Raw genomic sequence first — 23,657 nt, forward strand, 5'->3', positions numbered from 1 at the left:
AGGTGCTGGATAGGCCCGGGTCCTGAGCAAGCAGGAAGCTTTAGGGGGCAGTGACCTGTAGTCACTTGGTGGTGGTGGTGGTGGTGGGGAGACAGACCCCAGGGGGTCTGCTTAGGAAGAGAGTAGCAGCTGGGGCTGGAGGGCAAGGCCGAGGGGTGGATTTCGGCAAGGTAAGCAGGGGCATCCATGTGTGTGCTTACTCTGTGGTAAACAGTTTCATGTGTTTCACCACACCTCTGACTAGTAAGCACAAGTAGGGCATGCTTACCTCACGTATTGGGAACTCCCCCCCCACCTGCCGGCTATGCAGTTTTGCTGAGGTGGCTGGGAGGGGGATGCCCCATGGGCTGGGCCTTGTTGGGAGGGGCTTGGCAAGATTCTCCATTCTGCCTCCAGGAACGTGTGTGTGTGTGTGTGTGTGTGTGTGGCTTGGGTTGGCTGCAGAAAGGCCCCTTTAAATCTGAGTTGTATGTACAAGCGTGGAGGGCCAGGCTGGGGGGTCAGGGGTGCAGGTGCTATGTGGCCCAGGATCGGTTGCTCCCCTGGGAGGGATGGGGGAAAGAGGCAGCAGAGAGAGAGGGGGCGGCCCCTCCCCTTCAGCCTGCCCTGCTCCCCCAGGCTGAGGCGGTGGCTCTGCCTGGGCGCCTGTATTCCTCCAGCCCACTCCATTCTATAGGTTGGCATAGGTGCTCACCGTACCCCACAGCCCTTCTCAGGGTAGATGCCAGGTGGAGGGCTCCTGTGTAGCAGGGCTTCCCTGACTGTCCCAGGCCCGCTGTTCTGGGAGCTTGGCCCCCGAGCCTGTTGGACTTGCTCTGGCTTCCGAGTGCTGGAGGGTGGAGGCAGCCTCTCCCCTCTCCTTGCAGCATCGCAGCCATGAGGCTGTTGGACGGCTTCACCTTCGTTGTCTATGAGTTCTGGGAGACCGAGGAGGAGTGGAAGAGGTAGGCACAGCGGCTGTGGGGGCCCCTCTTCTGTCCACAATGCCCTTGGGGGCAGGGCTGTGATGAGCGACAGGGACTGAAATATCACAGCCCCAGTGTGCTCCTCTGTACAAGGGCTGGGGGGTGGGTTCCCCTGCCCTTCTGGTGCTGCTGGGCCAGGCAGGTTCTAACCAAGATGGGCTGTGGGTGTTCCCGGGCCTGGTCGGGCATCATCCTCCTCCCGGGCCGCCTTGCTGGCCTGTCTTGGTCCCAGAGAGGCAGACCCCAGGCAGGGCTTGGCTTGCCAGGCATGGGCCTTCCATCAGGCCAGGCTGGTCTTGAGGCAGGAGGACAGGCCTCTTAGGACATGCCCTGGGCAGCTGACACCTGTGGGCTGGGTCCTGCCTCCCCTCATCCCGCGAGCGTTGAGGCCCTGCACCTGCCCCGGGGGGGGCTGTGCTGCCGGCCGGCACAGGACAGGGGACCCTCCGGAGCTGATCCCGTCTGCCGGATTGCAGGCACCTGCAGAGCCCAGCATGCAAGGCGTTCCGGCACACCAAGGTAGACACGCTGCGCCAGCCTGAGGCCCTGTCCCGGATCTCTGTGCCTGGTGAGGGCGAGCGGCTCGGGACAGAGCCGGGGTGGGGGCAGGGGCAGGAGGCAAGTCTCAGTGTCCAAGCAGGGTCCTCGCTGGCACGATGGCCCAGGTGCGAGAAGGGCCTGAGGCCACTGGCTGCAGGACCAGCAGGTCCTGGCCTTTACCCCCCGACTTAGCTGCACAGTCACTGTGTGTGTGTGTGTGGGGGGGGTGAGTGTGGCACAGATCCCGGGCTGCAGAAACCGTCCTGAGGGCAGCGTGTGCTCAGCTAAAGTCCTATCCCGAGCACCAGCACGGTGGCCCTAGACCCCTACCTATGCAGCCTCAGTTCACAGCTCCTGAGGCCACTGGCTGCAGGACCAGCAGGTCCTGGCCTTTACCCCCCGACTTAGCTGCACAGTCACTGTGTGTGTGTGTGGGGGGGGGGTGAGTGTGGCACAGACCCCGGGCTGCAGAAACCGTCCTGAGGGCAGCGTGTGCTCAGCTAAAGTCCTATCCCGAGCACCAGCACGGTGGCCCTAGACCCCTACCTATGCAGCCTCAGTTCACAGCTCCTGATTCGACAATGGGCAGGCTGCAGGCCTGTGTCCCCACAAAAGGGCTGCTGCTTGGTATATTTGCTCCCTCCCTGGTCACCCCCTCACTTCCTGGACAGCCTGAGCCTGGCACGGAGCACTGCTGGCACTGGGTGAAGGGGGCTGTGCTCTTGGGTAACTGCTTCCCTACCCTGCAGATGGGGAGCAGATGTTGCCCCAGCGGGAGGGGGCCTGCCGCGCTCCCCTGGCCTCTGCACCTACAGCCTCTGTGGGATGTGAGGGGGGCACTCGTCCTCAAATCTAGGTCCTGACGTGTGTTTCTTCTTGGGTCTCTTTGTTTCTTCTCTGTCCCTTCTCTCTCCCCCCCTCCAGCTGCTTGGTGTGCGGTGGCTCGAGACTGAGGGCCCCTCCCAGAGGCCCCCTCTTTTCTGGGAACTTTGGTACACGTGCTGTCTTTTCAATACACTTCTAAACAAGAATGTATTTTCCTGCTGTTTGAAGTGAAGGACCCTGTGTCTCCTGTCCCCTGCTCAGCAGCAGACCGGCATCCAAGCCATGGGCCCTGCTGCGGCCATCAGCTGTCAGGCAGGGGCTTCTGGCACCAGCACCTCTCTCACCTCCTGACCACCCTGCCATCTCTCCCCTTGATCCCACGCATGACCCGTGCCTAGCCTGCCCCTACCCCTCACTCTGGTAGCAAGGGCTCAGCAGGAATTGACCTTGGCCATGCCACCTGCCCCCTGGTTGTAATTAGCTGTAGAAGCTGTGACCCTGTAGTGCCCAACCCAGGCCTGATGGAGCCCGTGGGTGCAGAGCCCATGTGACAAGGAAACTGATGCTGCTGTAGGCACAGGCCCCAAATAAATTCCGGTTGGGAAATCGTGTGTGTGCTGTGTGGGTCCTGCTCTGGCGTGGGCGCCAGCTGGTTTAGGGAGGGAGGGAGGGCGGGTGGGGGCGGGGCCTTCCCGACATGGGACCCAGCCTCCTCTGTGACCCACCTTCGTAATCTGTGAAATGGAGGCAGCACAGGCCTGTGAGCAAACACTCATAGTCACCAGTCAGTGGGGACAAGGTCACGTAACAGAGCTGTTACGGTCGCTGTGCCGAGGCCACGTCAGACCCTAGGAGGGCTGCTAGTCACAACGCAGCCACTGAGACGTACTGGAGTGGGTGAGAATCAGGCCTTCGTCCACGGCAGGGGTCCCACAAAGCGGGTTACCGTGTGACCCAGCAGTGGCACTCCAAGGATGCACCCCCCAGACCTGCAAGCAGGGCCTAAACGGTCTGTACCCCAGGGTCACAGCCCAGATGCCCATCAACAGCCGCTGAACAAGGCCCCACCGTGTGGAGGACAACTACTTGCCACAAAGACAAATGTGGTCTTAACACACCACAACATGGGTGCCGACACAATTGTCTGGTCCCGTTTGTATGCCATCTCCAACAATCTAGCAAGCCAGATTCAAATACTAAAACAGAGCCGAGGTGGCCCGGGGCTAGGGGCAGGGAGGGCGGGCACCGAGGTGCTGCCTGGGTGACAGCACGTGACTGTGTCCTCTGGCACTGTACTCAACACGTAGGAGGAGCTGAAATGGCACATTTCATGTGTATTTTACCTCAATAAAGATTACTTTTTTTAAAAAAGGAAAAAATGGAGCTGCTAGCAGCTGTGACAGCAGGGTTCCACCAATAAGCCCCAGCTGCATACCAGCTATTCCCGTGACACAGAGGACCCAGCTGGCCCTGAGTTCATGTCCCAAGTCCTGTGCTGGAGGCTGTGGGGCCTCCCCGCCCTGCCAGTCTCCTGCTCTGGTTAGTAGACCCCACACCAGGCCTGGGAGCCACAGGGCTGGGAGGGTGACGGGAGGCAGAGGAACCAGGCGGCCCAAAACCGTCACTGCTCCCTGCTCTGAGGCCCAGCCAACAGCCAGGCGTTAAGTGGCTGCGGGGACGCAGTCCCCACTGGCTGCTGGGAGCCCCTGCAGCTGTGCCAGGCCCACCTCCCTCCCGGCCACCTCACACTCACGTAAAACATAACGGGCTCGTGGGAGGGTGACAGGCGGCCCCCATCCCGGCTCTACATCTCCGCACAGGGCCTCAGAGCCTCCACTCTCACCTGTGAAGTGGGGCCAAGCCCCCGACTTTGAAGCCTCAAGCTGCCTGGCTCCTGAGAACACCGCTCACGCCCCCTGCGGGCAGTGACAGCAAGCACAAGGGCTGCCCCCCACCCCCACCCCCGGCTGGTACTCTTCCAGCCGGCTCAGCGCTTTGAAGAATGTTCTCAGGGGCCCAGGCTCCCGGCGGGACAACTGGAGACCCATCCAGCTGGGCATGGTGCCCGAGGCCCTCCGTCAGCCCTGCTTGACCCCTGTTCCCCAACACTACAGCGTCCGCTACTGCCAGCCCACTGTGCTCAGAGCCTTCCCGCGGCCTCAAGATCCCAGGGCAGGAACAGACTCAGAGCAGAACACAGCCCAGAAAGGTGCGAGAGCTCCCACCCTCCACAGCCACATGGGCCAGACACTTCACAAGCACCATCTCTTTCCCTGCACAGCCATAGTATGTGGCAGATGGTCCCCCAAGACCAGAGAGGGCAAGTGACTTCTCAGAGTCACAGCAAGTGAGCGCCACAGCTCAGGTCCAAACCCAGAGCTCCCTGCCCGTCGCCGCGTCTGTGTTCTAACTCCCAGGCCACACTGTGTGCACACGTTAGAGGAGCAACTCCAGGTGAACCCAGCCAAGATTCTGATCAGGTTCCCCCTAAGTTCAACCAAAATGACTGTTATGAACCACAGTTCCAGTCCTGGGTATGTCTAATTCCCATGGGAATCGAAAACAAGCATTCGACAAGCACACAGACACGCACGTTCGAGCAGCACTGTTCCTAACAGCCAGCCGGAGAACCCCCAAATGTCAGCCAAGGAGCAGGCAGAACAGGGCCTGTATGATGGCATCTTAACCAGCCATGAAGGGCAGGGAAGGCCCACGGTGTGGATGGGCTGAGTACAGGAAACCAGTCCCACAGGACCACCTACCACTCAGTGAGGGGACCACCAGGGAGATGGCTCCTGCCTGCCAGACCTCCGAGGGCGACACTCAGCCTGTATTTCTCTGACCTCACCAGTTTATGTCCGTGTGTCAGGCCCTTAGCCTCTAGAGGCCTGGATGTGATGCTCAGTCATGCATAGATCACTCGTGTCTGCACCTGTCAAGTTGAGACAGAAGTCAATGTCCCCAGTGATGACATTCAGTCACCTCTGAAGAGCCCCTCTCTCACCTTTCCTCAGCATTTGCTGCCAGACCACTTCCCTGCTGATGCGCCTCCCTGTCTGAGTGGGCTCCCATTTCCCCTTGGCTGCAGGAAGCTCAGTCTTCACCTTCAATCCCCACCTAGGTTGTCTGAACTCAAGCTGCCTCTGCCTCAGTCCGTGTGTGGGGCGCCCCACAAGCTGCCTTGGACATGTTATTGCCTTTACACTAATCTGCACATCACACTATGCCCATTGTGCTGGTGGAGAAATAGATTCTTACAGGAGGTTCACAAACTGGCCCTGATAACAAATGGCAGAGCCAGGATTCCAAATCTACAGTCCAGCCCAGAGCCAGTTCCCCCACTGCTGTGGCCAATCCCTGCCTCACACACTGTCCCCTAGGACCCTCGCAGGAGAGATCCAGCACAGTCCCGGCCCTTCTGGCCACCACCACGCCTTTCAGGCAGCACACAGGATAAACATGGGACGAGTGGCAGTTCTCCATTCCGGCTGCCCACTCCGGGGAGAGAAATGGCCCATCAGGGCGACCTCCCAGCATGCACCCCAGTCCCCAAGGCCCTTGTACCGGAGGACCTGTGGTCACTGAAGGCAGGGTGTGGCCAGTCATGCGGGGCTTGTCAGACAGAAGCTTGCAGGACGGCCCTGTGCCCCTCATGGTCAGAGTCTATACCTTCAGCCACATAGCCCAGCCCCACCCCTGGCCCAGGCTGGAGGGGGCAGTGGGCTGCTCCCAGGCCCAGGTCAGGCATCCTATTCCCCACTCTTTTGCCCTCTCCTTATGGGGGTGGAGTGGAAAGGAATGGATGACAGAGCCCGGCCCCACCTCAGATCTGGCCCCACGTCTATAACTCACAGGGCAAGTGGCCTTGACTTTACCAAGCTTCAGCTGCAGTGTCTTAGTAAACATCACACTCCACGCAAAGCCATCACAAGAGCCACGTGCCGTGGGAGTCCACATACGTGGCGTATCCAGAAAGGCAAACCCGGACGCAGGAAGGCGATTGGTGGCTGCCTCGGCTTGGGGGCAGGGTGACTGCTACAGAAAGGGTTTTCTCGTTGGGCTGAAGAGGTTCTGGAGCAGGTCATGGTAACGGCTGTGCGGCCTGTGAACGTGGATGGACGGCCACTCCAGGTGGGACAGACAGTGCATACGTGGCCACCAACCTCACGCAGCTCATGCAGGCTCCGTGACATGACCCACGGGGAACCTGGCCACTGCCTTCCCTGATGCAGGTGGCCTCAAATGTCAGCCCCTCCTGCTGGGTGCTGGCACTGGCTTCAAGGACAACGTCCCAAGGCAAAGAAAGAGGGAACTCAATTAACGTCAGGGCCACAAAGACAAGGACGTGGCTGCCCCTACCCCCCCCTTCCCTCCCTCAGTCCTGGGCAGACCGTCCATCTTGTCCTCTCTTTAGCCCAGAGCAGGGGCTTTGGCCCTCATCTGATGTCTCTGCTCTCGACAGCCCCAAGCAGGGCTCCCTGGGCCGCGGCCCCACTCGCACCGTGGCACCAGAGACTGTGCACTAGCGCGAGCCCCGGGGAGCAAGCAGCCCGTGAAGGTGTCCATCCCTCCATGTCTGTGCTGAAAATAAGTGGCGTCTGTTGTGTGGTGGACGGTGCTGCTGGAGACCCTCCTGTTCAGAACAGCTCCAGGACCGCGGCCACCGTGCTCTGGCCGAAGATGAAGGTGCCCACCAGCACAGACAACACGCCCCAGAGCTCCAGGCAGGACCTGCCCATGTAAGGACCTCGAGTCAGTGCACACCCTTCTGTGCAGACAAGCCAACGCTCACGGGAGCAGCTATTTTGGCATAAATTTAGCGTCTTCTCCTGGGCCTGTGGGGTTGGGCTCTCAAGATGCTGCGAAATAAAGGCTCAGGCAACTCAAAGACTCTCCCCATCTGTGATTCCCAAACCCCACTCACCGCAGCACCCTGACAGACACTGACACAGGACAGAGGGCCCAGCTACAAACACCCCTCCTTCCTGCTCCTCACATTGGCGAACCCTCCCAGTGAGGAAGGAGAGGACTCTAAGACACGTGACAGATTGGGCCTCAGATGCTGGGCGGCAGCAGTGGTGGCCGAGGCCACATCAGCAGCCTCATAATGTACCCAGAATGATGGGAGCCAGACAACAGGGCGAGAGCTGACAGCCATTTCTGACCCCATCCGGAAGACAGAGGCTCGCTGTCATGGAAGGAACGTGTCTGCCAGGCAGCTTCCCAGGTCACTAAATGCCCACCCACCAGGGCAAACAGGACTGAGCCGTGGCACTGCTTGGAGCGCCCTCTGTGGGTCAGAAGGACCGGAAGGAAGGGAGGTGTCAGGAAGAATCCGTCAGTGAAGGGAGACGTGAGCCCAGACCAGGGACAAATCGGAAGCAGGATTTCTGAGTCTGCTGTGGGAGTGAGCCCTAGGGGGTCACCTGGCTGCAGGAGCCAGTTCTGACACCAGACTTCCCCGCCCAGAAGGGAGCTCACTGGGCCCACCTCTTTGGGAAAGCCAAGCTAGGGCTCCATGTGGCGGGAGGAATGGGCCCCTGCACTGGGCCCAGACCCATGGCTGGTCAGCTGTGCGACTTGGCTCTATCTACACTGGGTTGGGTGGTGGTTATGTGCCGTTGTGGGACCCGACAGCGACCCCTCCTTGGATTTCGGAGGCGGTATCTCTACGGAAGTAGATTGCCCAACCGTCCTTCTGAGGAGTGGCTGGTGGGTTTGAACCACCAGCCTTCTGGTTAGCAGTCAAATGCCTTAGGTACCATGCTACCAGAGCTCCTCTGGGTTGCACAGTGGCCTCCAAAAAGCTATGTCTCTTGTGCCACGACCTGGTTTGGAAACAGTCTCAGAGGCATCATTAGTTAAGAGGAGATCACACTAGACAAGGGGCTCCAAAATGCAGTCACTTGTGTCCTTGTAGGAGGAGACCAAAGAAGGAGGCCTTCCGAAGAGGAAGGCAGAGAAGGGAGGGGACGCCAGCAGCCAGCAGGTGCTGGAGAGGCCAGGTCCCGTCCCCAGAGCCTGTGGAGGGAGCATGGTCCAGCTGACAGCCTGATTCAGACGCTGGCTCCAGACCCATGGGAGAACGGACTTCAGAGCACGAAGCCCCTCAGCGCGCAGTGATTTGTAACCACAGCCCAGGACCCTCCCACAGGGTCTGTCGCAGTCTCCTGGACTCGGTTTCTACACTGTGACATGGGAGCAAGCATGGTGCCAGTGCTCCACGGGGCCTGCCCCCTGACGGCAGTGTCTCAGCCCCAGCCCAGAGGGCTGCAGGGCCGCCAGGACGCAGGGCTCTGTGGGACGCCAGGACGCAGGGTCCCCAGTCAATCCTGCCCTGGGCCCGAGAAGACCCTAAACCACACCTCCTCCCATGTCAGAATGGGCGCTGCTGGCCGGATTCCAGTCCCGGCTCAGCCACCCTGCCCAGTGATGCCCTGTAACGCTCTCCCTCTGTGGCCTGTGACGCCCTTCTATAGAGGAGGCCAGGCAGCAGGGCCACAGTCATGTGTGCGCTCCTGCTCACGGACTCTCACCAGAGGCCCTCGCATACCTAGCTCACCACCCCTCCTCTGGGGACACTTACTTCAGTCTTGGCCCCAGCGGCTCAACGTCCATGGCACAGATGAGGCACAGACCTGTGAGGGAGATGTGGGGACACGCTGAGCGCCTGGGAGCTCCTCCCCCACAAAGCAGGGACCTCAAGGGGCCAGCCGGGGCCTCTGCCCCAAGGTGGCCCACTGGTTCACGCTGTGCCAGGAGAGGAGTGTGCCAAAGCAAAGGCCCAGGCTGGAGCTAGACATGGGGTTGGGGCCCCAACTCTGCATTTTGTCAACAAGGGAGGTCAGGCACTGCCTGAACCGTGGGAGGTTCACTACCAAAGAAGTTTCTGAAACAGAAGCGGCTCCCCCAGCGAAAGGTGGCAGTGGTGGGCAGACAGAATGGTGGGTTTGGCTCTCAGCTCTGCTGTGTTCTGGCTGGGGGGCCTGGGGGTCTCTGGGCCTCAGCCCTCTCATCTGTAGGGTGAGAAAGACGGCAGCACCCACCCTGGGCCATTGAGATATTCCAGTGAGGTTGTACCGCACCCGGCCCTGTGCCTGGCAGGGTCAGAAGCCACCTAACTCAATGGGGCCCGGACCCCCCAGGGCCGTGGCAGGCCCGTGGGCCAGCACGGAGACCCTGCAGAGCCAAGCTGGGGCAGGAGGCGCATGCGGCCAGGAAGCCGGGCAGGGGGCTCACCTGGGAAGATGAAGATGAAGAAGGAGCTGATGCCGCCGATGACGCCGATGACCTCGCTGAGGTTGGGAAGGAGCAGGGCCATAGCAAGCGTCACAGCGACCCACGACCCGGTCAGCGCCAGCCGCACCCCCAGCCCTGAGGGGTCGGCAGGGCTCCTGGAGCAGTTCCGCCTCCAGCAGTCCTGCAGCACCAACCTGGGGGCCACACCCACTGCTCATCCGGCCACCAGGTGGCCCAGCCCTGTGGCCCCGACAGGGCCTCCCGACCAGCCCCCAGGAGACCAGCAGAGGGGCCGCCAGAGGCAGGCCGAGTGCTCGGGCCCTGACACCCAGGCCCCCCGTCTCCCAGCTGTGAGACAAGGGCACAACACCCTACGCCTTGTGCAAGCTTGGCGTCCAGCACATGCTGAGTCACAGCAGACTCCAGCTGTTACAGGTGCACGTCCCAGGGGGCCTGCACCACAACGGGCTGCACACAGGCACAACAGCCTCGAGGGCACAAAAACAAGGACGCGGCAGCCAGCTGCGCTGCCAGCAGAGAAGGGAGCACCAAGCTGGAGCGAAAGCCCATGAGACAGTGAGGCAGACAGGCAGGCCGTGCCGCCGCATGTGCCGGGAGCAGGCTCCTGAGGCTCACGCTCGACCCTGGGAACAGCCAGGTGACCTGAGCAGCTGGCTTGTTCCCACTGCGAAGGCTCACGTGACGGACCAGGTTTCTCTCTTCACCTCGGCCGCGGGGGAGCTCAGCACCACGTTCAGGCTCCTTCCCAGCAGGGACAGAGCCATCGTGTCTAACCTGATCACCCCTCTGCCTCTTGTCTCCGCCTCCCCGTAAAGCATCTTGTCACTGCACTGCAGACCCTTACAGGCAGCCTTGTGGTTGTTCACCTGCCAAGCAGCACAAAACTGGACAGGACATATATAAATGACACACACGGGGAAGAAAGCCATGACAACAGAGGCAGAGGCTGAAGTGATCCTGTGACAAGCCAAGGAGTGCAAGGCGGCTGGCAACGCCAGGCGCTAAGATACAGCCACAGAAGGGATGCTGCCTAAAGACCTGAGAGGGAGCACAGCCCTGCCAACACCCTGATCTGGGACTGTGGCCTCCAGAGCCACCAGGGGACAGCATCCTGTTGTTTGCAGCGTCCCAGTGTGTGGGAGCCCCAGGACCCTCCTGCCCCCTCTGCACAGACAGGCCCTGGCCGCAGGTGAGCACCAAGAGCGGACTCGCCCAGCCAGGCCTCACCTCCCCAGGAAGAGCACGATGGGGTAGACCGTCACCACAGAGACCGCGAAGAGGACGCGGGCAATGATGGCGACCACGTCGCTGCCGGGGTAGGACATCAGGATGTCGGCAGAAACCTGTGCCCCGAAGGTCAGGAAGCCATAAGCCCCTGCGCGAGAGAGAAGACAGAAGCCAGGGAGCCCGTCAGAGAAAGGCCATGGCCTCCACACCCACACGGACAGCACCTGCTCCACCACCCAGAGGGTGTCCTCAGGAGCTGACGGCAGGGCCAGGGAGGGTCCTACGTCTCCCAAGACTTTCTTGTCTGGAGCCCACGTTACACTGCTGACTCAGCCCCTGCCAGGCAGAACTAGACCTGAGCCCAATTCTGGCCCGCAGCCGGGCAGCCTCCTCACAGGCTGGGTGCTGACCCCCTGCTCCTCCCCTGCAGAGGTGGCGGCCTGCTCGCAGCTGAGTGCTGACAGGAAGCACATGGCACTGTGACACTCTAATATCCCACCCACCTCCCCACCCCCGGCTCAGTCCATCACACTCTCGATAGCTAGACAGCAGCTGGCAGTGCACCCACTGCCCAGATGGGGAAAAACCAAGACCAGGGTGCCCAGAATGCCAGCTGGTGAAGCAGGCCTAGAGCACAGTCCTCTGTGATGAATGAGACGTCCAACATCTCAGTACAGTGTTCTTTCGAGCCCCTTCCGAGGGGTGCCTCGAGCTTGATGAACCCTGGGCTATCTAGGGTGACAGACCTCCCAGCTGGGGAAAATGTCACCCAGAGATTCCCTAGGCAACCATGGGAGTTCAAGGCTATCCTGACTCGCCGGCTGCTGCCCCAAGCGCGTACTATGTCCAATAGGCAGACGAAAGAAAGCACCACTGGACGGGAGGCAGGCAGTGGAGCCCAAGACCTGGGGCAGCGCAGGGATGTGCTGTGGGGCTTCGGACATGGCACCGCACCTCTCTGAACCTGTCTCGTCCCCATGAAGACCCTGATGCTGCCACGTAGACCCGAACCTCCCATCCACTGCCGCGTGTGTGCTGTAAAATGCCCCTAGATGTGCCTGCGGCGACCATGACTATGCTGTCCCCTCCAACAGCAGCAGGGATGCGCTGTGTGAGCCAGGGTTCTGGAGACTCCAGGCCTGAGGCTGGCTCCTGTGAGGCCTCGGGCAAGCTGTGGGTGGGAGCCTCGGAGCCTCGTTTCCCCCTCCGTGAAGGGAGGCATTTGCTGTTGGGTGTGAAGGACGGTGCCCAGCACACAGAAGGCCCTGGCAGTGCTGTCAACAGGGCTGCCCAGGCAGGGCTTACCTGTCAGCGAGTAGATGAGGCAGCAGACCAGCAGGGACAGCGTGGAGACCAGGGCCCAGCGGGAGAGACGCTGGGTGCGCATGCTGCAGTAGACGGAGACGGCGGCTTCGTGACACTGGGGGAAGGGCAGCTTGTGGGCCCCAAACACCCATGTTCCAGAGACAGGCCACCCCAACAGCGGTCCGCGTACAGGAGGATGCTAAGCAAACTGCAGCACACTCATGCGACTATTACATGACCACGGGTGGAGGAGGAACACGCACACGCCGTGCAGAAACGTGAGGTGAGCAACGCAAAGCCGGACACACCAACTCCCACCGTTGTGGGCTTCACACGCATGCTAGCTGACCCCGTGCAGGGTTTCCGGACCTCGGCACCGCTGACATTTGGACCAGCCAATCCTGGTGGTGGGAGAACAGCCTGTGCACTGTAGGAGGCTGACACCGTCACACCTCTCCCCCCAGTTACGCAACCAAAAGCGTCTGCGGACACTGGCAACGTCCCCTGGGGGAGAGCTGTCCCAGCTGCGAACTGCTGCTCTGTGGCACAGTGAGAAATGCACAAAAATGGCAGCCTCTGTGTGTGGGGGGTGCTGCACCGGGACACGGGCACAGTGAGGGCTGACACTGCTTGCTGCTCATCTGAGTGACGTCAGGTGGGAACGCACAGACTTTACTGTGTGGGTTTTTGTGACAGACGTTTAAGGGTAAAATGCACACAACGGATGCCGAGCGCCCACTGTGAGTGGGGTCACTTTACCTATAGGGTAGGCTCAGGTTCTAAGGAGCTCCTGTGGTGCAGCACTAACTGAAAGGTCATCGGTTCAAACCTACCCAGGGACTCTGCAGGACAAAGACCTGGAGATGGGTTTCTGTGACGATTTCCTCCAAAGAGACCCTATGGGGCAGTTCTACTGTCACATGGGGGTCGCTGTAAGTTGGCATCGACTTGATGGTGGCCAGCAACGTGCCTAGTTCTAAGAGGACGCTGGTGTGTGGCCGGGGTTGCGATGAGCTGGTGTCACTAACTGCTCCATGGCTTCTGGCCTCTCCCCGGCCCCTGCCACTCACATTCCCTCTCTGACCGAAGCCACAGGCGCCCACTGCACTCCGGCACTCTCCCCAGGGCCCTCGAGGCCATGCCCCTTCACTGCCTGGACTCTGAGTACCTGTCATTGGACACAGCCACGTGGCAAACACTGGACAGAGCATGTGACAGCCAAAGAGTGGAAATCACCCAAGTGTCCACCCACAGATGACGGACACACAGCAGGCGGTCCATCTACACAATGGAATACTACTCAGCCATGAAGAGTGATGAGGTCCCGTTGCATGCCACAGCATGGATGAACCCTGAAACATCATGCTGAGCAGAACCAGCTGCCAGAGGACAAACACTGTGTGATCCCATTTATGTGAAATGCCAGAAGAGGCAGGTCCACAGACAGAGAGCAGCCCAGGGGTGGCCCGGGCTGCGGGAAAGGGGCTTGGAGGTACGAGGTGTCTTTCTGGGGTGATAAAAACGTTCCAAGATAGACTGTGGTGATGGCTGCACAACTCTAAATCTACCAACACCCACGGCACCCTGCACTTCAGCTGGTGGGTCCCACGGTATGTGAATTACACCCCAGTGGCACAAAAACCAGCCAAGCCAAGTGTGGCCTCAGGGGCAGGGAGGCGGGGCCCACTTTAGTGTCTGGGGGGCATGTTCAATCATGGGGGTGGGAGAAGAGCACCCTGCCTGGGTGCCTGGGGAGGATGTAATAGGCAGCCTGCCCTGCTCACCCCCAGCCAGGCCCCATCCTCACCTGCTTCCTGCTATCTTCATTGACATTTTTTTCTCGTGGCCCCAGCACAGCTCCTGCAGCCCCGTGATCATGCCACCCCCTGGCCTGTGCCAGCCCCTAGTTTTCTACCCCACCCCCTTCCCTTTACTTCACATCCACCCCCAACTCCCCACCACAGCATCTGTGTCCCTGGAAACCACAGCCCAGGCTTTGGTTGCTAGGAGATCACCGGCTGAGGTGAAGGTGAGGGGGCGCCCCCTGTAAACTTCTGAGAGCAGGCCTCCGGGTGAGCCCAGCCAGCCAGATGGTGCCGCTCGGGGTGGGAGAGGCACTGCTGTACTAAATCCAAAGAGCTGACAGCAAAACCATCGCTTTAGATCTTTCAAAACACTGGCGTGCAAAAGGCCACGTGAGACCCTCCGAGCCGCCTGCTAAGCCCCAGAAGCGATGCAGCAAGCTGTGTGCGAAGAGTGCCCGCGAGGAGGAACAGAACAGGGCTGGTGGGCGGGTGGGAGCTGGAGGCCAGGACCCTGTTTGGTCTGGGCGCCCAGGCCTGAGAAGCCTCTTTTACTTTGGGGCAGGTGGCTGCAGCTGTGGGTGGTTGTGGTAGGCGGCTGTTTTCGGAAGAAGCAGATCTTCCCTAAAATAAACAGCAAAAGACCAGAATCCACGGCCACCTGCTACGAGGGCTGGAAGTGCTCAGAGTGGAAGGCAGGCGAGAGCCCAGGGGACCCCTTCTGCAGAACAGCACCTGCCATGCCCCCCAGACAGCCTTGGCTACATGCCTCACCTCCCTCCCCTTCAGCAGGCCTCCTAGCCTCTGAACCTGTGCCCCTAGAGACCCCCTCCCTCCCTCCTCCCACACGTTCTGATAAGACCTTCCTGTAGACTGTAAGCCCGAGGCAGGGACCAGCAGCCTCTTCCTTTCCCACTAGCACAGTGCAGGCGCATGTGTCTAAATGCGTGGCTCCAGTCCTCCCACCTGGTGACTAGTGACCCTCCTGCAGGGATTCTGCAAGGAGGGACCAGGTCCCAGAACCCCACCCTTGAGCCTAGTGCTGGCCACGTTTCCATGTTTAATGGCAACTCACGCCTCACTGAGCCCAGCCCCACGTCCAGACGCACAGTCTATGGAAGACAGCCACGGCCAGAGGTGGGTGTCCGCCTCCCCACACACCCAGCACAAGTCTTCACACCTCTCTCCTAACAGAGAGACAACAAACTCCCAAGGAAACAGAGACGTGCAGGCCTTGACGAGGGCACGCCTTGTGGTACAAAGGCTGCAATTACCTGGAATCCAAAGCAGACGGTAGGGAAGACAGTGAACACAGAGGTCCAGGAGGAAGGGCTGTAAACAGACAAGAGCAGGTGCTCGTCAACGAAAAGCTCCAACGCCTTTCCACTCTCAGGACAAATCCTAACTGGTGCCAGAAGAGGCAGCTGAGCACAACTGCAAGATGCACCTCTGTCGCCAGGTCCACGGCCGGGGTCTGCAGGGGAAAAGGACGCTGCTCAACGCAGCTGGTGCACGTGCGTCCTCGCCGACCTTTGGTAAGGTGACGGTCCGTGCACAAGCCCGCCTATCTCCATAAGGCGAAAGGCTGGGGCACAGGCAGGCTCCCCAACAGACCCCCAAGAGTGCAAGGATGGTCTGAGTTCTGTTCAAATCCCCGATGGATCAAGGGATATGCAAAGGGCAGTACGGTCAGGTCAAGCCCTCTCAGCGGTCCCCACTGGCAGCCCCCGGCCTCCTTGACAAGCACCCCTGGGTGCCAGCCCCACACCTTCCAGGGCTGTGCAGCACAGTGGGAGATAGACAGTGCCCCTCCTAAGCAGCATTTCCTGGCTGCGGTTGGCAGGGTATCGGCCATGCAGGCCACAACCCCAGAACTGGTAATGAGGTTACACCATAGAAGGCAAAGGGACGAGCAGATGGGATTGAGGTTCAGGACACTGAGCTGGGAGATGATCTCAGGCTGTCTGTGTGAACCCTGTGCGGTCACATGAATCCTGGACATCGGGGTCAGTGGGGGCTGTGACTACGGAAGCAGGGTCAGAGAGAGGCGGTGCTGCTGGCTTGGAAGACGGAGGGGGAGGCCGCGAGCCAAGGAAGGCAGGTGGTCTCTGGAGGCTACACAAGGTGGGGGGAGAGGAGGAGGCGGCTCTGCCCACACCTGCCTTCAGCCCCACAACACTGAGCCAGACATGGACCTCCAGAACTGGGAGCTAAGAAACGAGGGTGCTTTAAGCCAGTGAGTGTTCGGGGATTTGTCACAGTGGTGACAGGGAACTCCAACTGTGTCTCCTGTCTGTGCAGCTCAGCCGACTCCACATCCAAGCACAGCTAACAGTGCCTCCTGACCAAGCCCACCCTCCTGACCTTTTCATCCAGCGTGGGTCTTCCATCCTGCAGGCAACTCGAGCCAAAAACCTCTGGGTCACCCTTGAGCCTCCTTGCTCTCACTCCCCATGTCCCCACATCATTAGGACCAGGATTTCACAGGAGGGAGTTGAGGCTCACTGCAAACTTGGGGACATGGTCTTCCAAGGACCCCATCACTGCCTCCCCTGTACCTTCCCCATGATGTGATAAGGAGTCAGTCCCTTAGACTCACCTTTGTGGAAAACGGGGCTCCTGGACCAGGTCCTTGGGCCAGAGGTAATACTGCACCACGATGACCAGGGTCAGGTAGCAGGCGGCCAAGGTGCCTAGGATGCTAACACACACCCACAGCCTTAGGGGAGTACGGTGGGAGGCTGGTATATACAACCAACATGCAGGCACAGAAGCTGCACTAGGCCAGGCCGTGGGCTGGCCTGAGCACGCCTGACCCTCCACCTCTGCCGCTCACTAGGCAGGGGCTAGGCAGAGGCTCACTCCTGAGCCCCGATGCCCACATCAGTACAATGGGGTGGCGGTAGCATCACTTCAGGCGGAGGTGGTCCCAGGCCGAGGTGGCAGACTTGTCGAGTTCCTAGTGGTGGTAGGCCCGCAGCAAGAATGTGACAGGTATGAGGGCCTCCACCTCCCCAGCATAACGTGGGCCGGTGTCAGAGGTATGGCATCTAAGCCAGCCCACTGGCTTGGCTGAACCATGGAGGGGAGGGCCCACCTGGGCTGGACATGCTCCACGCGTGGGTCTGCAGGGGCGTGAGGGCTCCTGCTGGTGTCTGTGTTCTAGTCCCCAGGTGGAAAACATGGCCCACTCATACCACCACGGGGGGAGGGAAGGTGACACTCGTGTGGGGAATTCTGCCAGGCTTTACTCTTTCAAAATTGTGCATAATGCCTCGGACCATTAAACAGAGAAAACAAAAAATTGTGTCCGTGAATGAAAAAGCCTACGACGATTCAACCAAAACGTCAGCAGCAGGTGACACGCCACAGGTCATTTTCTTTGTCAGTTGTATTTCCCACCATTTCCGTCTATTGTAGTTTTTTCATTTGTTTCTCTTCCCCAAGTGGGAAGCCAAACCTCGCCACTGCCCCCTAATCCCACTGACAAGAACCCAACCCACCAATCTGCTGCTCTGCTGGCCTGCACCCCTGGTGCCCCACGTGGGCCAGTCAGAGCTGAGCCCACCAGGTTCCGATGGCTGATTTCATGGAAGCAGACTGCCAGGCCTTTCCTCCAGGGGCCCCCCAGGTAGATGTGCCCGGCAGCCTTCCAATGAGCAGCTCAGCGTGCCGGTCCTCTGCCCTGGCCAGGGAGACCCTGACACAGGCCGTGCTGCGGGTCTGCCGCACCTTGTGTACTTCTGGAAGCCGATCTCCCGTGGGGCCGACAGAGGCAGGATGACCAGGATGGAGAGCAGGGTCAGGGTGAAGTGCTGGTCCACATACCAGGGCCGCGGGGCCACCGGCACACCGGGCAGCAGAAAGTCACACACTGGCAGGGACAGAGGGAGGCGCTCACTCCCAGTGGCCAGTGCAGGCCTGGATGCCCTCACCAGCTGTGCTGCGTTCCAGCCATTGCTAGCCGGGTCCCCCCAAGCACCCACCCGAGAAGACACACCTACCCTGCAGCCGCCCTCCCCGTCACTGAAGCCTGGGCACATCCCTGAACACTCAGCTAGAAACACACACACAACACTCTCTCCACCCTATCAATCCACCCAGAGCCGGGGTGGCCCATCCGCTGTCCTCAGGGCTTGGCCCATTGGCCCTCAAAGACTGAGCCTGAACACATCCTCAGCATCCTTCTCAACACAGCCAGCTAGCAGCTGCCTGGAGCCAACGACGCGATCAGCCCCACGGCACTGGCAGGCCAGGCATTTCTGTGCCTGTTCACCTGCCCGGAAGCTCAGATACACCACTCAGGGTTTTATGGGTAAGATGGCGCTTCCCAAGAGACGTGGTGGTGCGCTGTCCAGTCAATTCCGACTCACAGAGACCCTGGGAGACTGAGTAGAACTGCCCCATATGGTTTCGTAGGCTGTAAATCTTTATGGACGCTGGTGGCCAGGCCTTTTTTTTTTCCCCCAGAGCAGGGTCTGAACCACCGACCTTTCAGTTAGCAGCCAAATGCTTAGCCACTGCACTACCAGGGCTCCTTTCCCAAGAGATGGACACTTCAGATTTCAGTACTCCACAGCCATAGACCAATTTGCTCACGTGCCAAAGGACAGAACAAATAGCAAAACAATCTAACGATATCAATAATCTCGTGCCAATTTAGAAGTCTAAACATTGCAATCAGAAGTCTGAAATTGTCAGAATGGATAAAAATACAAGACCTGACCATCTGCTGCCTAAAGCACATACTTTAATATCCTAAGGCACAGGCAGGAATGACGTACAAGCAAAGAGGGAAATGCTTCGCAAACAGCATCGTAAGGCACCTGGGTAGCTGGGTCAGCGTCAGACGAACTATACTCGGTGGCAAAGACTCGTCAGAGCCGTGAAAGAGATGGCCCATGAAGGGAAAGGGGCAACTCACAGGTCTATGCCAACACCAAAGGCTGAAAAGGCGAGTGTCAGAAACAGAGTTATGAGAGAAACACAATCACACTGAGTGATCTCACAGCCCCTGCTCAGAAACTGACAGACTGCCCAGACCGAAAAACAAAGGAAGAAGGAGAAAGTTCTAAGGCTAGAAGACTGGAACAAAACTGTCAATCATGCTCATCTACCGGGCATTTCTGGAGCACTGCCCCCAAGGACCGCAAACACACAACCTCCTCAAGAGCACACGGAACGCTCGCCAAGAGCAACTGCGCGCTCGGCCACAGAACAAGAATCGATAAAGACCGACGCAATGAACGTGACAACAGAGTGGGATGCAGCTGATGCTGCGCTCACAGGAAGGCTAGTGGGCGGCAGGGGCCAGACGTCCCAGACCTAAGGGTGGCGGCTCTCTCAGAACAGGGGCTCAGTTTGCTCGTCTGCAAAACGGGTGCGCTCCATCAGATATCCCGGCCACAGCCGCTCTCTGGTGACTCTCATCATGCTAGTAATGATCCAGGCAGTCTCCCATGCCAGATGCTAGGAGTGCTAGGAGTGGGGTGTGGTCTTGGCCTCCACTGTTCCCCCTGGCTCGCCCCAGGGCCTTACATCCTGCCCACCAGGCTCTGCCCCTGGGCGGGCCCCACCTCCAGCAGAGGTACGCATGAGTCTCACTGTTGGGGGCCATATAAGGTCTCTGCAGACACGGAATTAGCAGATATAGAACCATAGCACCAGGGGAAAGACAGGCTTCTGCGAGCCTCTATCACGTTTTCATCAGCCCATCAATGCATAACTTATTTCATGTGTGTCTATTTCGTATTTACTTACTTCCTATATAAGGAGCTCTGGTGGCCCAGTGGTTAACCATGTGTCTGCTAATCAAAAGGTTGGTAGTTTGAATCCACCAGCCGCTCCATGGAGAAAGGTGTTGCCGTTTGCCTCCATAAAGATTTACAGGCTTGGAAACACCATGGGGCAGTTAGCCTGTCCACCAGGGTCGCTATGAGTTGGAATCGACCTGATGGCAGTGGGTTTGGTTTGACACTTGACATATGCTGTTGACTCATCAGCACTGAACTGCCAGCCAGCAGCAATGGAACTCATGCCTGAACGGAGCTCATCTAACACACAGACTTTCTCCGGGAGGCACAGCCTTCTTGTGCTTAGGAACAGAAGGCAGGCAGCTGGTTGGGACCATGCGTGGGGGCCACCTTAAAGCGTAAAATAACCAACAGGTAACACGCAGAGATGGGAAAGCACGGTACTAAACGCAGCATAAAAGGACGCTTCGTGCAGCATACAAACCGGGCGACCCTCGGCTGGGAATGCGCACCCTGGGAGTGTAAATTCACCCCCGTGCTGTGCATGTCCGGAACGATCAGGAACCCAGCATCGACTCTGGGGTAAACGTCACAGTCCACGACACGAGCACGGCACTCACGCTTCTCCAGCTGGTCCCCGATCACCCTGAGGAAGGCCACGGAGATCATGAGCAGGTTGACGATGAAGCAGGCCTCGCACAGCTTCCCGAGGCTGGGGCCGCACAGCCCGCGGACCACGCCCTGGTAGCTGGGCTGCCCGCTCACGGAGGCCGCGTAGCCCAGGATGAGCAGCCCGCTGATGAGGAAGACCAAGGACACCTGCAGAGCGAGGCAGTCAGCAAGGGAACGGGCCCGTGGCACCCCATGACACCCCCGCCAGCCAGCCCTCGGGGCCCCAGGGTTGCTCCCTGCCCTGGGCCTCTCATCCGCAGACACTGAGGCTGCCTACAGCTCGGGGGGCCTTGCCTGGAGATGCCACCACACTGGCCTCTGTGTGACCCTGAGGTTCTAACCATTCTGTCCCAGCTGGAAAAACTTGACATCAGACACCCAGAGTCAACTACACGTGTGGGGGGAGTGACAGGGAAGCCTGATGCTTAGGAAGTAGAGCTGCAGCAGCCACCCCGTCCCAGCTCTGTCTGTCTGTGAAGTGCGGACAGTCCATCTGCTTATAGGGCGTGGTGTGCATTAGAATTAAACAAAGCATGCCGAGAACTTAGTTCAGGGCAAGGGCTCAAGGAAGGGGGGCGGCATTTACTGTTACTCCACACACTCCCTTCCTTCTGCTTAAATGCTCTTCTAAGGTTTGTTATGAAAATCTTCAGACATGCAAAAGTTTAAAGAACTCTACAGTGAAGAGCCACATACTCACCACCTAATACAACCACGAACAGGTCACCGCACGGGCAGTCCCTGGGTTACCAACCTCCAACTTACAGCTAACACGTCCTTGCCCTTAATGTGAGGTGAATCTGCCCTCACCATGCAATGACTGAACCAACCCAACTTGCAGCAGATTCTCCACAATCACCTTCACTTGCTACATGTGCAGTTTTTAAATCATCGAAAAGGCTGAGAGGCTTTTCCTTGCACTAAAGTGAGGCTAAATATGAACTGTGTGCATCTGTTCTGAGTCTCCAACAAAATCCACTTAAAAGACACAGTCAGGAAGGGCTCTCATCCGTCACCGGGGCTACCTCTGTTTGTCGCGTCTGCCTCTGTGCACCCCTCAATCCATGCACATTTTGGAAGCTTTTCAAGGTAAGGTGCAGGAATAACTACACTTCTCCCCAAACACTCCAGCATGAATATCATTTATTAGAGCTGATTATTTGCCTAGGAGCTCTGGTAGCACAGTGCCTAAGGCAACTGATGGCTAACCAGAGGGTTGGTGGTTCAAACCCACCAGCCACTCCACAGAAGCAAGACTGGGCAATCTCTTTCCATAAAGATTTACTGCCTCAGAAACCCAACAGGGGTTTGCTTTGAGTTGGAACTGACTTGATGGCAGGTTTTTTTTTTTTTTGGTCTATGGGCCTTTTCAGGAGTTCTGGTGGCTACTAACCAGAAGGCTGGCAGTTCAAATCCACCAGTGACTTCTTGGAAGGAAGGCTGGGCCATCTACTTCCGTAGTAATACCACCTCGGAAACCCAAGGAGGGGTCACGAGTCGGATCTCACTTGAGTAGGATCTCACTCTATCTCACTCGCCGGCAGTGAGTGGATATGGGCCTTTTCTCTCTTGTGAGGTGAAGTTTACATAACAATGAAATGTAGCACAAACCTTAAGTGCAGCGGTTGAAAGGAGGCTGTGGATGGAACAGTTAATGCACTCAGCTGTTAACCCAAAGGCTGGAGTTTGAGTCCACTGAGAGGTGCTGCGGAACAAAGTCCTGGCAGTCTTCTCCTGACAAGTCAACCCCTGAAAGCCACCGGGGCACGGTTCTACTCTGGCACACGAGAAGCGGGTCAGATCTACTCAACTGGTACCGATCATTTCAAGAGTTACAACAAGCGTGCAAGTGCCACCCAGACCCTACTGAGATGCAGAACAGCACTGCCCGTCGGCAACTTCTCTCACGTCCTTACAGACTCCGAGCCCCACCTGCCCTCACAGATGCAGGGCTTGTCCACTTTCCTGCCTGGCTTCCTCCACTCAGCATGCTGCTGGTGAGAGCCATCACATGGTGCGAGTGTATCATCAGCAGTTCAGTTCTACTTTTGCTGATTGATATTCTACTGCATGGACACCCTACAGCATGTTTATCCACTCACTGGTTGGTGGACATCTGTGTTATTTTTGGTTTTTGCTACTGTGAACAACGCTGTGCTGAGCATTCTAGAACAAGTCTTTCTAAGGACACGTTTTTATTTATCCCAGGCACACACTAGACTTGCTGGGTCTCAAGGGAGACATATGATTTCATAAGAAACTGCCAAACTGCCTCCCAAAGTGGTTATGCCTTTTGACATTCTCACCAATGATGGACCCTGCATGCTCTAGCCAGCCCAGAGTGAGGCATTTCTTAGCCTATCCTGAACAGACCACCGCCTGTCCCAAGGCTGGACTTGCTCTCCAAATGCAGGCCCCCACCCTCGTTTCTATGGTGAGAGCAGTCCTGAGCAGGAGACATGCAGACAGAGAAGAGACCTCCTCATGCCCTTCACACACAGTGACCACCACTGGATAAGCAGATGGATCCTACGTTGTTCCAGAAGCCAGACTAGGCCTGCAAGGAGGAACATGGAACTTGAGAGACCAACTGTCCACTAGACCTTTCCCTGTGCTGGCTCCTCAGCCCAGCACACCCTCCCGGCCTCCACTCCCCCTTCAGCTGGAGAACTCCCACTCACTCTCTCCAACATCACTCCTTCCAGAAAGCCTGCCCAGCCTCTACCCCCAGGCTGGGCCGAAACCTCCATTTCAGGCCCTGAAAGAAGCACCCGGTTGCTGCTGTTAGGTGCCATCAAGTTGGCTCCAACTCATAGAGACCCTATGTACAACAGAAAGAAACGCTGCCTAGTCCTGCGTCAGCCTCACAATCCTTGCAATACCTGAGACCATCGCTGTAGCCAACATCACCTCATCCCGTTGAGGGCCTTCCTCTTTTTCACTGACCTTCCACTTACCAAGCGTGACATGCTTCATCAGGGAATGGTCCCTTCTGACAACATGACCAAAATAGATGAGACAAAGTCTGGCTATTCTCACTTGCAAGGAGCATTCCAGCTGTACTTCCTCCAGGACAGATGTGTTAGATCTTTTAGCAGTCCGTGGTACTTTCATTATTCTTGGCCAAAAGCACAACTCAAAAGCATCAAGTCTTCTTCAATCTTCCTTATTCATTTTCCAGCTCTCACATGTATATGAAGGAAGTGAAAATACCGTGGCTTGGGTTAGGTGCACCTTAGTCTTCAAGGAGACATCTTTGCTCTTCAGCACTTTAAAGAGGTCTTTGTGTGTGTGTGTGATTTGGGTGA

At 58.3% G+C, this 23,657-nt stretch overlaps 2 protein-coding genes across 2 annotated transcripts in view; one reads left to right on the top strand and one right to left on the bottom strand.

The window, feature by feature from the left end:
* The window catches only part of NECAB2 (N-terminal EF-hand calcium binding protein 2), a 33,487-nt gene extending 26,631 nt beyond the window's left edge, over window positions 1-6,856 (top strand). The window contains exons 10-15 of the mRNA XM_007939200.1: window positions 867-944; window positions 1,442-1,564; window positions 2,255-2,332; window positions 4,313-4,539; window positions 6,563-6,626; window positions 6,793-6,856. Coding sequence (XP_007937391.1) covers window positions 867-944; window positions 1,442-1,564; window positions 2,255-2,332; window positions 4,313-4,539; window positions 6,563-6,626; window positions 6,793-6,856 — 634 coding nt within the window. The remainder of the gene's footprint in view (window positions 1-866; window positions 945-1,441; window positions 1,565-2,254; window positions 2,333-4,312; window positions 4,540-6,562; window positions 6,627-6,792) is intronic.
* A 111-nt stretch (window positions 6,857-6,967) lies between these two features.
* The window catches only part of SLC38A8 (solute carrier family 38 member 8), a 22,203-nt gene continuing 5,513 nt past the window's right edge, over window positions 6,968-23,657 (bottom strand). The window contains exons 2-10 of the mRNA XM_007939133.1: window positions 20,298-20,496; window positions 17,657-17,798; window positions 16,524-16,625; window positions 15,199-15,256; window positions 12,123-12,237; window positions 10,818-10,965; window positions 9,570-9,763; window positions 8,917-8,968; window positions 6,968-7,061 (exon numbers count right to left, since the gene is read on the bottom strand). Of these exons, the coding sequence (XP_007937324.1) occupies window positions 6,968-7,061; window positions 8,917-8,968; window positions 9,570-9,763; window positions 10,818-10,965; window positions 12,123-12,237; window positions 15,199-15,256; window positions 16,524-16,625; window positions 17,657-17,798; window positions 20,298-20,496 (1,104 nt within the window). The remainder of the gene's footprint in view (window positions 7,062-8,916; window positions 8,969-9,569; window positions 9,764-10,817; window positions 10,966-12,122; window positions 12,238-15,198; window positions 15,257-16,523; window positions 16,626-17,656; window positions 17,799-20,297; window positions 20,497-23,657) is intronic.

The sequence above is a fragment of the Orycteropus afer genome, unplaced genomic scaffold, assembly GCF_000298275.1.
Source record: "Orycteropus afer afer isolate SDZICR_OR568_19922 unplaced genomic scaffold, OryAfe1.0 scaffold00057, whole genome shotgun sequence".
Taxonomy (NCBI): Eukaryota; Metazoa; Chordata; class Mammalia; order Tubulidentata; family Orycteropodidae; genus Orycteropus; species Orycteropus afer.